This window comes from Zonotrichia albicollis, chromosome 4 (assembly GCF_047830755.1).
Source record: "Zonotrichia albicollis isolate bZonAlb1 chromosome 4, bZonAlb1.hap1, whole genome shotgun sequence".
Lineage (NCBI taxonomy): Eukaryota > Metazoa > Chordata > Aves > Passeriformes > Passerellidae > Zonotrichia > Zonotrichia albicollis.
Window position 1 is genome coordinate 13,049,070 of NC_133822.1, and position 15,695 is coordinate 13,064,764.

Sequence of the window (15,695 nt, forward strand, 5' to 3'; positions counted from 1 at the left end):
AGAGTCAATTATATGACTTCTATTTGCATTGTGTATATTTCTATTTATAAACACAACATATTCATCTTAAGGTTTTATGCTACCAATAGCTTTATTCTATTTTTTATTCATCTTTCAGCCTAAAATAGTAAAGGATCACAGTTAAGTACCTGCGGGTCCGTGGAGGCTTTGGTGGAGGAGAATCCTGTTTCTCAGCATCTGAAGAACTGACAGCATTTTCTGTATTATTTTCATCCTGATTAAAAGAAAAAAGGATATTTTTACTCATGGCTGTAAAGCTGATACATAGAATATTTTAACTGTGAGGCCCAAAGATCTGTAATGACACTTGGCAGGAATACATAACAATATGACCTATTTTTGGCTCTCATATAGAGACCACTTAGAAAACTCTCTTCTAAACGTACAAAATTATTTTTCACCTTGTGTATCCAGCTTCACATTTTTCTGACTGAAGATTTTGGTCTGTTTGCCATTGAAGAATCCACTAGAGAAATACTCAAAAGCTGATCTTTCTTCAATAGTAGCAAGCTCTCATACACCCTCCCAATTATTCACTTGAATAATTAAATGAATAATTGGATAACAAGGCATTTATTTTCCAGTCAGTCTAGTTATTTTCACTTGTACAATCACCCCAATGAAGATAAGAATAATCTACAGTGTTGTAAGCAAATGAGAAAGATCTTGCCCACTTGTCTCCTAATGCATTGATCTGAGCCACTTTCAAATAACCTCCCATTTGTGTACAAGAAAGTTCAATTTACTCAGCAAAGCATGAAGATTTTAATTTCCCTTTAGGACCATAAATAGAAAATATTTTTTATACATGCACTTACATGTATATACATGTAAAATACTGCTGTGTGTTAACCCTGGCAGGCAGCTAAACCCCACAAGAGCCACTCTCACTCTCATTGCTCCACTCCACCTCTGGAGGGGAAAGAGGAACAGCAAGAAAACTCGTGGGTCAAGACAAAATTGTTTAGCAGGCAAAGGAGAAGGTGGAGAAGATAAAAAGAAATCAAAGAAGCAGTGCAAAAGCAATCACTCATAACCTTCCACAGGAGGGCCTTTGCCAGCTCCTGACTGTGCAAACCCTGTTCAGCAAGAGCTGCAGCATTAGCTGCAAACAATCTGCACTGTTTTCACCACAGATCTAAAACACAGCACCCCAAGAGTGGCTGTGAACACTATTTAATGACAAGCAAGCCCCTAGGCAAAAATAAGGAAAAAATCACATATGATTAAGAATCAAAGCAGAACATGCAACAGCCTAAAGCTGACATTCTATTTCCAAACATGTGCCACAGCCAAAGACCCAACAAAACCAAGAAGAACCTTAGTGTTATCTTAATTTTAATGCCTATTTTACCTGAAGGCTATTCCTGCAGGAGTTCTCTTTTGAAAAAGCAATCTTTAAAAAGAACAACAAATATCCCAAATGGGTGTAATACATTTCAAAGCCCAATACCATGTTCAGACAACAGGATCTGCTATCTGCCAGCCTGCCTGCTGAGACTGGTGATAAGGACTGACCTCCTTCAGTCTTATAGAACAAAAGGGAATTCCCTGTTAAATTTCTGCTTCAGATGTGATAGTTGCATTTGAATTCAGTGAGCAATTTTTGCTTTGGAAGATAAACTACAAGTTGCATCAACAGTTAACTAACTTTATTTAAATTCAGATTAATTAGTTATATGTTTTTAACTTCCATTACTTGTCTTAAAGGTTACCATACTGCTGCTGGCTACTGTGAAGAGTCTATTATCAAATTCTATTCCTCAGTGTACTAAGTGAAGCTTTACCTGTGAAAAAAATGAACTATTTTGATCTTTCCTACTGTTTTTCCCTAACTGCCCCCATTAAGTTGCTGTCAAATATAACATTGCACAAGTACTCCAGCAGAAACACTCCATTGTTCCTTAATGAATGGATGGTGTTAGCCCTTTCAGGGAATTGCACAGGGAGTTCATTGTCCTGCTGACCACTGGCTGTAACCATCAGGGGCTTTTTGGAGTAAGATTCAATCAGCAGATAAAAGCCACTCACATTTAAATGAACACCACTGAAGCTCCCACTGCAGTCAATCAAGGTTGTTTGGTTTCATACAATCATAGAACAGTTTCTGTAGGAAGGGACCTGCAAAGGCCATTTAATCCACACCTTCCTGCAATGATCAGGGACATCTTTGAAAAGATCAAGTTACTCTGAGCCCTGTCCAAGCTGGTCTTGGCTGTTGGCAGGAATGCCAGGATGGAGAATCTGCAGCCTCTCTGGGCAACCTGTTCCACTGTTTCATCACCCTCACCACAAAACATTTCTTCTTTCCATCTAGTCTGAATGTACTGTCTGAATTTAAAACCATTGTTTTGTTCTACTGCAACAGGCCCTGCTAAAAACCCTGTCCCCATCTCTCTCATGAGCCCCCTGGAAGCACTGCAAGGCCACAATGAGATCTCCTTGGAGCCTTCTTTTCTCCAGGCTGAGCAACCACAACTCCCTCAATGTCTTCTGTTCATCCCTCTGCTCATCTCTGTGTCTCTCCTGGGGACTCACTCCAACAGGTCCCTCCTGTGCTGGAGGCAGAACCCAAGGTGGGCTCTCAGGCAGGGAATCACCTGCCTTCACCTGCTGCCCATGCTGCTTTGGATGCAACTAATGACAGGGGAAAAACATGAATGTGAGTTGTTTTGGGGTTTTTTAATTAGTATGTCTACAGTGGTTTGCATCCAAATTTGGGGTTCCCAATACTGGAAACATTACCATGGGGCATGAACATCCAATCCTCTACCAGCTTCTCTCAAAAATGTAAAAAAGCAATTTCCTACTTTTTGACATCAAGTAATGAGTGGCCATACAGATCATTTTGCCTTTAACAAATATGGACATTAATTTTATTGCCTCATTCAGGCAGAGGACCATGCTGAAGCTTGGTGCCAAAGATGCTGAGGCTCCCAGTATTCAACAAGAAACTCTGTTTCCTGCTCAATGGCTGTGTCATGTTCCTCCCCACTTCCCCCAGTTGTGCAATGCAAACTCTGAATCTCTCTTATGTATTTGTCACTATGGATAGCACTGAGTGCACTGGTATTGTACTAAAAAGGCTCCCCTTACTCAGAAGTGCTAACAACCAAAGCTAGAAATGAATGCATCCTAAACAACTGCACCCTGAGCACAGAGTGGGCTGCTGGCCTTGCTTCAGCACCGCAGCCCATCCCAGTTGCACAAGGCAGAAGGATATACTAGAAAGAGAGAGACTCCACAAGAGTTCCTCCCCCTCACCACCAGCCTCTCCATCCTACAACAGAGCAGGAAAGTCTCCCACTTCAGTTCCACCAGCACAGAAGTTTTCAGGAACACATTTCTTATTTATGCACTCATTTTTCTAAAGGCCATTGGCAAGGGAAAGGGTGTGTCTGTTGGCTCCAGACTAACTTGTCCAGAAAACAAACCAGCAGCTGCATCCCTGTCCTTCTATGTTTGTAAAGTGAAGTGTTTGTGAACAGAATGTTTCCTGAGATATGCTTTTCTCTCAGGCAGAAGAAAAAGCTTATTAGAGAAGCTAACATATGTCAAAGCTTTTTAAAACTCCACATATACAGTAACAAGCTGTTTCTAGTTGAGACAGGCAGAAGTAGCTGAAAGGGCACTGCCATTTTTGTTACTGGTAACAAAACATAGGTATAAGCCTTAAAAAAATATATAAACTCAAATGTCCAAGGCACATGCACAACCACAGAATTTACAAAAACAATTCCTTGAAAAAGAAAAATTTAAAACCCGACAAGATAATCTGCACACACAAAATGGTACTTTTAAACTTAACACCAGAAACGCCAGTGGTTAACCCGATTTTGTACACAGGGAAGACAGAGAGGTGTCAAAAGTTTCACTTGTGAATCAGGTTCAACTCCAGATCCATTCACTGTTTCAGTTACATTGAACGAGGAGCAAGAATGATTACAGGATTTACTGTCCCCAAAAAAAAGAGGTACTTTGCTACTTTCCTTAATTAGCTCAATGGATTGATGTTTCTGTGAAGGCTTTGTTTACTTTTAGAGAAGTCATTCCCTGTCACTTGTTCTCAGTTCTGTGTTACAAGAATAGGGAATAACCAGTATTTTGAGTATTTCTCACCCTTGAGTGACACCAACTCACAGATTTCCCTGTCATGAACATCAAACTAAGCAAATAGGCAAACATGCAGAAAAACTAGCACAGAGCAGAAAGGAGGAAGCTCAGCTCTGAAAGTGAATACAGGCTATCTCTCTGGGATGACTGCATCTGTTGAGAGGAGCAGATGGTGGTATTAAGAAAAAGCCTTCCACAGCCTTCCTAACTAAGCACAGCTTATCAACATCAGTCAGCACTCCCTTGCTTCTCTAGACAGATGTTGCATTCTCAGGCACACACAGCACAATTTTTAAAAGTATCAGCTTAGACAAACCAGGACAACACAAGTAACTCACAGGGGTTATCATACAGAATCATGTTTTAAAAATGGATTAACAAATGTGCAGTTCACTAAGTGCTCAGTGTAGCACCCTGCTTTCTCACAGAAGACAACTACCCTACTGTCTCACTGCAGTGTCTTCTCACTGCAAAATGTGGAAAGAAAAGAAAAGGATCTTTCCCCAACCTTTGTGTCTATTTGCATCAAATGTTCAACAGGTCAAGAGTTCCCTTGGAGTTGCTCCAGTGAGGGAGCAGCTACTGAGATCAAGTCAAAGTGCTCATAGTTAGGAATTTCTAGGTATTCTGTTAAATTGCAGATATACAATGAGCACATACCTACAAAGACTACATTAACAACTAACAAGGCCATAAACTCAAATACTTTGTGTAGATTGCCCCTAGTCTACTAAAATGCAGAGTAACTTGTGTTCCCGTAGTAATGCAGAGAAACAAGGAATTCTCACTGGCTGAGGTAACCCAAACTGTGCTATCACCTCCCAAGGGGGGTTTTTCTCCCTCCTGCTTCTACCCCTGGCTCAATCACCAAACAGTGCTGTCACTAACTTCAGGCAAATAGAGTCTTAGACTGAGATTTCACACACACTGAACTACAATTCAAAACCTTTTTCCCAGGGATTGCAATGTATCATTTCCTTTTGGAAACTCACTGTGGAAATATTTAATATCATTCAGAAGCTTTCTGTACTAGTAAAATACTGGCAAATTTACTGCAAAGACTCCTCCAGAAGTAATCTCATGTTTTCCCTTAAAAGGAATTGAGGCATTCCTTTTGCCCTTTTTATAAAGCAGCATGGGAATCACTGAGCATCAGTAGATAAAAAGAGAAATACTTCAGATTGAAATGATACACTCAAGTGACTCAGATTTAATAAAACATTCCAACAGAGGCAACGAGATCAATGTCTCTGAAGAAATACATGATTTTTTAGAAGGCTGCAATGACAAAAAATACCCGTCCAAGCTGCCAAACAGCAAAGAGAATATGAACAGCACAGTCTTTTCACTTCCAGTTTCTAAACCATGAATGTTTCAAATAACAACATTCTTCTTATAGCAGCTGATTCCTCTGTGAGTTCTACACGTGCAGTCAACCACAGCAACAGAACTCTTTTGCTTTTACAGCACAAAATGCAAGAGACCCTGAGAGCACCAGCACTGCCAGATTTTGGAGAAAGTGTTTATTAATACAAGATTCTACTCATGGGTAAGGGCAAAGCAAGGACTTGCAGTACCCTAACATGCTTGGTACTGTCAAGAGAAAAAATTCAACAAGAAACATTTCTGAATTAAGAGTGAGCTTGGTTGTTTGTCTTTTAACCAATTTTCTTTTTCAAACAGAACATCCAACTTGATGAAATTCCATATGATTCAGACTTTCCAAGACAGCTAAAATTCACAGCTCCAGTTCACTTCAGCTCATGAAGAACCTTCTCCAATAACTCATAAAATATTTTACTGATACAAATCTGACTGATACCTTATCAGATGACCAAGACTAATGATTTCACATATCTTTCAAGGCTTCCAAACACAACAAGTGTAATATTTTCCCAGCAGTACTAACAAAGCCAATGAGGGTGAGAAGCACAGCTGCTGACTTGAAATACATGACAATATGATCAAGAATTTCAGTGGGAAAGGCTTCACTCCAAGACTCTGTTCCAACTTAATTGTTTGGTAACTTGAAAGTACTACTAAGTAGGGGAAGGGAATAGTTCTGATTATCAAATTCACCATCTGAATTCTTTCCTTATCACAAAAAAATGGCTCCTGAGTAGCAATTCTTTACCTTGAAATTTGGCTGCTTGGGGTACTGTTGAAATTACTGGTATCTGAGCAGAGCTTTCCTTATTTCATTTCATTTAAATACTTAGTGTTATGTTAAACATTTGCAGTTCTACACATTCACAATAAGTATAACTACATGGTAAGAGTATACATTTCCTACATTAAAGCATATTGTGTATTTCTGACATGGTTTGGGATCTATCAAATTCTGAGGGAAATTCTAACCCTATCCTAAGTCCCTGTTCAAACCCTGCATGCCTTGCTGCTGACTTTTTACAGTATTGTTTCCAGCAGGGCAGAGCTGGCAGGTTCCCAGGAACACACGTTTGGGATTGTGTCTGAGCTACTTCCCCATGAATGCTGCCCCTCAGTGCCAATCAGATTAAACTTTTACTGGGATTTACTGGGATGTTGCTGGCAAGCCCTGCTCACAGAGCTCTGGAACTCAACCCATTTCAACACTGCCTGAAATGAGAACAGCAGGAGGAAAACAAAACCATGAAATCGACCCTACGGAGCACTCCAGCTATTCACAGTGTTATCAAAATAGAACAAATAACATTTCCTCTTCAGCCCAGTAGCATCTCCTACTTAACTAACAGTATTATAGCCAAAGTAGGCACATGAATTTATTTGGAATTGTTTTCATTGGACATAACCAGAACTGTTCACATATTGAAGATTTCATAGTTGCTGTAGCATCTGCAGGCAGAGTAACATACATAAAGGAGCTTTAGAATACTACATTTTATTTAATAAAGTTACTAGAAAAATTCCTGCCTCAGATTTAGTTTTTTAACCAGGATACATCCCAGAATGTTTGTTTTTTTTAAAGAAAGCAAACTAGAAAATTTCTGGGGAAAATCAGACATTATACACAACAGATGCTACACACACTCCTGGAAGTAAAAAAGGAGCTTTTTCAGAATATCAAAGTGATGTCTCAAGTGAGCTTTAAAGTTCTGAGAATCAGGTTAAAACTACAAGAAAATATTTAACCAGATATGTGAAGTTTCCCTTATAAATCCTGAAGTTAAGCCTATACCAGTTAATTCCTTGAAAGCAAATTTTATAACAAATGGACAGTAACAAATTTAAGTACCAAACTTTTAGATACAGAAATTCTTCACCTATGAGATTTTTTCCCCCTCAACCTTTCTGCAGAATGATTCAAGTAACAGTAGGAAGAAGCATCATTTCCCAACACAAAAAAGGCTCTGCCTAGTCAGACAAACATTTACTTGGCCCTGCTTCCAGCAGTGACCAAAAGGGAACTTCCAGGGAAGAATAAGATCAGAGCAGGCATACTGGGATCCTTCCCTGGAATGTTTTCCAACAGATTGCAACTCTGGAATTTCATAGGTCAGAGGTCAGTGAAACTCATGGAAGAAGATTCCAAGATGGTGAGATATTCACCCAAAGACACAGGCTTTCAGCTGCGAGGAGCTCTGCAGCTTCATGTTGCATTTGTTATACAAATGTCACTTTCTTTATTCTTTCAGGTCTCACTGGTGTCCTTAGAAAAAGTTAAGGGTAATCAGCATTCTGTTGTTAGTCAGCCTCTGTTGTATTTAACCTCAGCCATGTTTTTCTCCATCTCAGTCTGGCTGTTCTTTAGATTGAGCCTTCCCACACCTTTGATCTTTGTCCAGTTGTTTAATGTTCAAATTCTGTAACATTTTTGAGATAAGCAGACTTGACATGCAGTCAGTAGTCCAACTGCAAGTACCCACACAAGGACATTACATTCTCTGCTCTCACCAGTTTCCAAGTAACTGCCAAAAGTCAATTTCCTTTACAACTTGTTGATCATAAACAAGTAAAACTCAAAACTCACACTCCATCACTGCCTTTTCAGAGCTGGGATTTACCCCTCTCTCACCCCCATATACATTGCCTATCCATTTTCTATCAGGTCTTGCTTTATTAGTCAGCAAATCTCTCAAGCTGTGCTGAGGACAGCACTTGCCTTTGTTACAGAGCACCACCATAATCTGCCACAGCTTTACTCATCCTCTGGAATATGCAAGTCATTTAGTGTATATATAGTAATAGGAATAAGTAAATAAGAGACATTTTTGATCCTATATAAGAGCACAGACACAGGTCAGATTTAAGGCAAATAACCAGAAAATACAGTAGGCTGATCTACCTATTATTTTATAATCAAAACTCCAGCACTTAGAAATCACTTTTGTACAAAGCTAATCAATCTGCATATTCCAAACCCTGCTATGCTCATTTCTCAGGGAAAAAAAAATAAAAAATAAAAATCACACATCAGCTTAATCAAACCTGTAACAAATAAAACCAGCCAGCCCTATCCATATTGCAATTAGTCAACAGGCTCCTTGCCATGACTAAAGACCTCATAAGTACTGCATGAACAATATAAATTCTCAGGAGCTATCAAAAGGGTGGATACATTTAATCCAAGAACTGAAAATATTCTAGACTTCCTAGAAAGCACATATAGGATAACTAAATCCCTAAAATAAATGGGATGCTTATTAATAAAAGCACATTTAAAATTGCTTCCAGATATTTCAGAGTCCTGGACATACCCCTCATACTCCCTCTAGAGAGCTATGGAATCTGCACCAATTAGGGACAGAAAATCACTGAATAAACAAAATACAATCCAGGGACAAAGGGTGGTACCGAGTTCTGGACTGTGGGAGAGAAAGAATATATTAATCCAAAAACCCATTTTTCATACAGTGTACAGCAACAGCCAAGAAAACATACCTAAACATAAAAAAAGAGAATAAACCTATAGGAGACATGAAATTTAAAGGGGAAGGATAGAAAGACAGAAAAATCCTCAAATACTGTAAATACCAATGAAGAATATTTTTTCCACTTCCTTGTCCTTTGTTAAAAGGGTAGAACATGAAGCTCTCTGCCAAAAGCATTTTAAACTTCTATTTCTCTCCCCTAACCTATTTCAATGCAAGCAGCACTTTAAAAAACATGAGAACTTAATAAGATCACACCATTGAAGACTAAAAACAACTTCACAGGAGAATTTTCATCATCAGCTAACAGCTACATATGGGAAAGACACCTACCACTCCATCTGCAATCTTCCAGTCTGCACAACTCTCATATTTTTGCAGTTGCTTTTCAAACAGTTGTGCTATGGCTCGATGGACAAGCTCATACTGCTCCTGTAAGGTACCAGATAAAAATTAATGCACAAGATCTTTTCAAAGAATAGTGACATATTATCACATTCATTTGAAAACAAACTCTACCTTTGTTTGCACTGCAGAATGCCTCTGTGTCCTCATTTCCTGTATTAAATTAAATACATTGAATTCTTCAGGTATTTTCTGAAATACAGAAGAAAGTTATTTACAATGACATAACTGTCATTGGAACAGCAACAACACAAAACCTGTTAAACATCCAAAAAAAAGTGTAACTTTTATAGGTAATAATAAAAAAAAAAGCTAATCTGTTCTCTTCACACTGCAACTATTAAATTTTTTTTCAAAGCAACTCCAAATTTACCTTTGATTTAGACCAGATGAGAGCATTTCAAGCATTTTTGAAATGAAATAGCCAATGCCATTAATATGGCACTGCAATGTTAACAATGCTTCATAATCTAAAACTCCCAGAATGAAGTTATCCCTTGATATTTGAGCTGCACGATAAATCAGAGACTGAAAAAGTTAAATTTAAAAATCAATTTATATTGAAATCTATTTTTTTAAAATTAGAATTTTATAGTGACCTATTTAGATAAAAACTTGCTGTCGAAGGAAAGTTTATAGTAAAGCACGAGTGCAATGAAACTAAAATCCAGCCTGTAAAGAGTTCCAGAATGTCCTAAACATTTCCCTATTTTTGAACACTTGGAAGCTCAATCAATCACTGTTATGAAATTACAGAATGCCATAAAACTTCTTTTAGGATTCCTTACCCCAGCTTTAAGCAAATTCCATGTATAATCTATGGCACAGATGGCTCCTGTTCTTCCACACCCTGCACTATAACATAAAAGGAGAGGTGTTAGATATTATTTAAATTTGATAAAAAAGCTATAAGCCTCATATTTCAAAAGTCCAAATAAAAAAAAAAATTATCCAAATCCCTCAACTATCATTTTAATTTCACTCAGCCTGACACTGCAGTGTCTTAAAAATAAAATGAGCAGAGCAAAATGAAGCATTGAATGTTTTAAAGCAAGTTTTCCAAATTGCCATTTGGAACTGCAGTCATGAAAGATGATTCAGTGTTGACAATTTTATTGCCTCTCCCTTTTGTCACACTATTCCCAGCCACTACTGCTTCATCAGGTGTGGTCTTCTCTGAGTTTAATGATAAATGATGTAAAATGGCAAAACAGAAGACATTGAAAGACTTGCCAAATTATTCTTATTTAGTATCACATCCATATTTTTTCCTCTTTAGCTAAAAAAATAAATCTGAAAGTTTAAGAATGACAGCAAACTATCTTATTTATTTTTCCTAATTGTATGAATTCCTCTGTTTTACACATGCAGAGTTATAATTCATTAATATTTATTACATTGTAATTACACTGCTGTAAAGAATCAACATTCAGAATTATATTGACATTCAAAAATAACAGGACAAAGTGAATAGATTTCAGTGCTAGGTCAGTTTATGTTTTTAGACCTCACTTAAGAGAGACAACTCAAAAAAAGAATGCAGCCCTGAGAGAATAACTAGGCTCTAAAGACTTAATAACTCCCATGAATTTAACCTGTCCTGGCTTATAAATCTGAATTCAATTTTTCCTGACATAACACATGAACTTTTGTTGTTTTAGAAAGCATTAAAAACAAGAGGCAAGACTTTCAGATAAATTGTCAGAAAGTCTCAATGCAGCAAAATATTTTCATAGCAATTCAGTCTCAACAGTTCTGGCAGCCAAATTTCAGGTCAATCATGAAACTGTTGTTTAGAAGGAAAGATTTCCCAACTGGAAACTGCAACCTGCTCTTAAAGACCTTTTTCATCATATTAGAACACAGAGCTCTTAGTGGTGGTATGTAGTCTCTCCTATTGAGAATGGAGCCTTTACTCTCAAGCTGATTTGCAGTGATCTTCAAAGTCTGTTTTGTCCTCACAAGGATTTATGTCTTAACTTCAAAACAGGTCCCCTTTTAAATGTTCATTCTTTTCTGACTGATATTCTGTCTTAAACTAAAGTAAAAGCAAAATTTCACTGTGGCATCAGTTTTAAGAAAATGAAGTCTGTATGATTTTGACTTAAATTTTGTCATGAGAATTTTTCAACTAAAATAACTCAATTTGGACTCAAAAGCAAAACCAGTGCATCCCATAACAAAAGTCTAGACTTCAAAAAATGAAAATGCTTAAAATGAAAAGATAAATCCATTTGATACCTGCAGTGTATGCAAATAGGAACATCCTCGTGTTCCTGGTATTCTCTCATCAAGCTGATCATGTCCAGAATAGAATCAAAAGACGAAGGGACATCGTGGTCAGGCCAGTTGACATAATGAAACTGATAAACACTGCGAGTCTCCTAAGGGAGAGCAGGGAGAGAGCTGTTAGTGACAGCACACATTTCACCTTGCACCACAGCAGTCCTATGAACCTTTGCTCTGACAAGTCATTTACTGGATTGAAAAACCCTACAGCTTATACCACTTCCAAAAATAGAAGAGAAAATTTGAAATCATATTTGAAGTGCTGATAATGCATAAGAAGATGCCCTATGGGACAGTTCAGAAGGCCCTTTCTATTACCTGGGTAAAGGACCAGCAGTGCTGCACCATATGAAAAGGCTCTATGTCCTTACAGCTATAACTTGGAAGTGGAGAAAGAATCTTTTATATTTCTTTTTCTCTTTGTACTTCAGTAACTTACATTAATGAAGAAAAATGGGGGCAAAGGTGTTGTTTTGTAACACTACAAAATAAAGTGTGTGCACACATGCACAGGCTCACAGAGGGAAATAAGGAAAACAACAGAAATAATCGAGCCCATATCTAAATATGGATCACACTTGCAACAACAACAGGCACACTTTTATTCCAGTAGCAGGAGCTAGAACAGTACTGAAGGCAAGGTAAGAAGCAGGCTTTAGAACAGCTTAGTTACTCATCTACCTGAATCCCTGAAAATCCTCCCTTTCATCACTACCCAAAGCATCTGCAGCACCCAGCAGAAGCAGCAGCTCGTTCTGCTGCACCTTCCCGTGCTGGTGCTCACTCTGGGTTCCAGTATCCCCCCCAAGTCATGCACTGCAGAGCATCAAGGTTCTGATCCTCATCACAGCCTACAGGTTTCAAGACCTACACTACCTTCTGTTTCATTATGTGAGAAGAAACATAGCAGGCCTCTTGAGCATAATTTATCTATTTTTGATGTTGACTTTTCCCAGCTCTCTGAAAACACCATAGCTAGCTAAAACAAGACAAAACACAGCCTAAGAAAGCACAAATTTAAAAATCTAGGTGATGATGTAAAACCAAGGTCATCACTAAAAAGGAAGAGTTACAGCTATCTATTAAGGTCCACCAAAAAATTCACTTAATTACTTTTAAAAAGACTGTTGATTTTTCACATAAGCAGAATGATCAGGAGGAAAAAAATAATTTTTTTAAATATGAAAATCAAACATTTAAAACAACCTTCACAGTCCTTTTTCTCTACTGCCATTTATACACTAAAAAACCAAAGTTCTTTCTTGAAAATAATCAAGTTTCAGTCGAACTGGTTTTCCTCCTAGAAACTAAAATAACTTTGTAGATTTATGGAAATTTTAAATCCTTTTGCATAGCTTCTGTTTGTATGATAATCCACTGCAAATGCTACAGAAGTGACAAAACATATAATTATTCTAGAAAACCTGAAAGCAAACTTAAAAGGATATTACTTTATACCACAAATACACTTTTCCTCCTCAGTGCAAAGCTATGCTTAGAATACTTCAAAGAAAGATGAAAAGTCTGCAGTTAATTTTACAGGAATCCTCAAGCAAATCTGCTGCATAAATCTGAAGAAAAACCACTTTATCAGATGCACAGATCAAATATCAACACATCTTGTTAACCCTTTCAGTTAAATTGCTCCTCACAGGAACAAACTTGTTTCCTTGCTAAGATCAAAAGCTCAGCACAAACTGTAACTTTGTGTTTCTGCTCAGTTTTTAAGCAGTACACAGCCTTCTAACTGGGACAGAACTCCCCAGAGCCAACAGCCAAACATCATTTGCATGTGTAGTACAGGCAAGCAAAATCTGCACCAGCCACAGTCTCTGGAGTAACTGGTTCATACAATATTTGGGCATTAAAAGAAAAGTATTAAAAGGTTCTGCTTTGGGGTTTTTGGTATCCAGTTCTGTTTTGAAATGCACCATTTCAAACAATGTCACAAACCCAAATTACTACACAGAATTTCTGTTATCTAAAGTGTCTCACAGCCCAGTTATTCAGTTTCTGTTACTGTTTATAAATTCATGCATTCCCAGCAAATACTGCAGACAAAAATTATTCCCCAAAATCACTCCCCTCATGATTAAGCAGCTCTCACAACTGCTGTGGTATCCATTGTTGAAAAGGAACAAAGCTTTGATAAAGAAAACATAACCACAAATGAGACTAACCTGCAATAAATCATTTATTAATGCTGATTGACAATTAAAATTATAGGTATTCTGTAAAACAGACTCATGCTTTGTGTTTTTACAGGAGGGCTCTACAGTTTTTATTTACTGGTAGCTGTTTTTCAGTCAAATGAAGTCTGACATTTGACATTTCAGTGTAAGTTTACAAGAAAAGCTTAAGCCATTTGGGTAAACAAGAACATAAAAAAGCAAAGAGTTTCACTATTCCTCCTTTATATACTGAGATTTTAACATCGCTTCCAAACTTTATCATTTACATCCATAATTAGCCCCTAAAAAAGTGAAGATACTTTCATGAGTTCCTGACATTGTATCATTTTGGAGACTTTTGAACATTCATTGAAGGTGAGACCAGAAGTAACTGTGTACTTACATTTTGAAATTCAAGTAATAATGTTCTAATAAAATAATCTGTTCTTGCTTGCTCAGCTTCCTAAACATGAGAAAACAATAATGAATTAGAAAAAAATATTAAAAAATCAATATGCAACACATAGGGCATAACTAAAACATCAAACTTGAAACTCAGGATTTTTTTTTAATTTATTGGTTTTGTATATATGATTTCCTCAAGAGAGGGGCAATCAAAACACTGATTAACCAGCAAGTCAGCTTGCTGCACAGGATGTGCAAAATGGGTCACTTTTAAGTAAAAGTGTGAGTTTTGAAATTGTCTGTACCAAACTCATCAACAAGCCATATAAGAATATTTCTAAGTACCTCTTTTGCTTTATTTTTCCATACTTTTAATTTACAATTGCCTTTCACAGCCATCCCTCTATAACACTTTTGCTGTATAAATTTCAGCCTCTTACCACTCTATCCTGTGATGTCTCCTTTAAGGTGCATCTAAAAGAATCACTAATTATCTCGGTTGTGGACAAAAAAATCTAGCTTCTAGCTCACAGAATTTTCAAATCTTCCTTTGGAATATCAAGGAAAGTTTATACTGCAGAAATCAAACAATATTATTGTACTTTAAGTATCAATAACATCAGAATTTGAAGATGCCTTTAAAAACGTTGCATTACAGCTTCCCACAGAGAATTCAGGAGACTGAATATATGTTTTAATGTGTTTCTATCTTCTGGGAATTTACCATTTCCCATCAACAACTGGAACACTGCAGGTTTTAAAGCTATGCAGCCCACACACACCAGAGCACCCACAGGTAACAGATTCTGCTGTAGCTAAGGCAATTACAACACACAAACCCCTTTCCCCAGTATCTCAAGGAGCAGGGCAAAAGCAGCAAATTTGAATCGATTTACCCTAGGAAAAGTTACTCAGAATCTTTATAGACTAAAATTTGCAAGTATGTATTTCCCTGACAAGATGAATCAAAGTGTACTTAATTCTAGTTAGACTATTTCAAAGTAGTATTAATAGCTGAATAAGCAGGCATGTAAACTCTTTCTGAACACCTTAAAACATGCCATGCTAACTAACTTAATAAAAATAACCTGTTCCAGTGGTACTTTCAGCTCACTCAGAACACAAGTCATAACACACAAAACAACTGCACAAGATTTTGATTTTTTGAGTCTGGTGCAGACATTCAAGCAATAATACATAAAAATATACAAGAGCAAGGAACACAGGTTCCCATCTTTGAAAAAATAAAACAATCAAGGAGGATTCAAAAAACCACACAGTTTAGATGTGCATGTTCCTTTGAGAGTCCTTGTGTAAAATTTAGTACTGAACAACTAAAAAGCCCACTACATACATTTCATTGAATAAGTTAGAAACCCACTAAATACTTGAAAATTAATTTATAAAGCTTTATACTTAC

General features: G+C 37.2%; 1 protein-coding gene across 2 annotated transcripts in view; it reads right to left on the reverse strand.

Annotated features, from left to right (window-relative positions):
* PTPN12 (protein tyrosine phosphatase non-receptor type 12) overlaps nt 1-15,695 on the reverse strand; it is a 69,367-nt gene that overhangs the window by 15,649 nt on the left and 38,023 nt on the right. For both annotated transcript variants that reach the window (XM_074538824.1, XM_005482636.4), the window contains exons 7-12: nt 14,274-14,333; nt 11,652-11,794; nt 10,199-10,265; nt 9,525-9,602; nt 9,339-9,437; nt 150-235 (exon numbers count right to left, since the gene is read on the reverse strand). In XM_074538824.1, the coding sequence (XP_074394925.1) occupies nt 150-235; nt 9,339-9,437; nt 9,525-9,602; nt 10,199-10,265; nt 11,652-11,794; nt 14,274-14,333 (533 nt within the window). The remainder of the gene's footprint in view (nt 1-149; nt 236-9,338; nt 9,438-9,524; nt 9,603-10,198; nt 10,266-11,651; nt 11,795-14,273; nt 14,334-15,695) is intronic.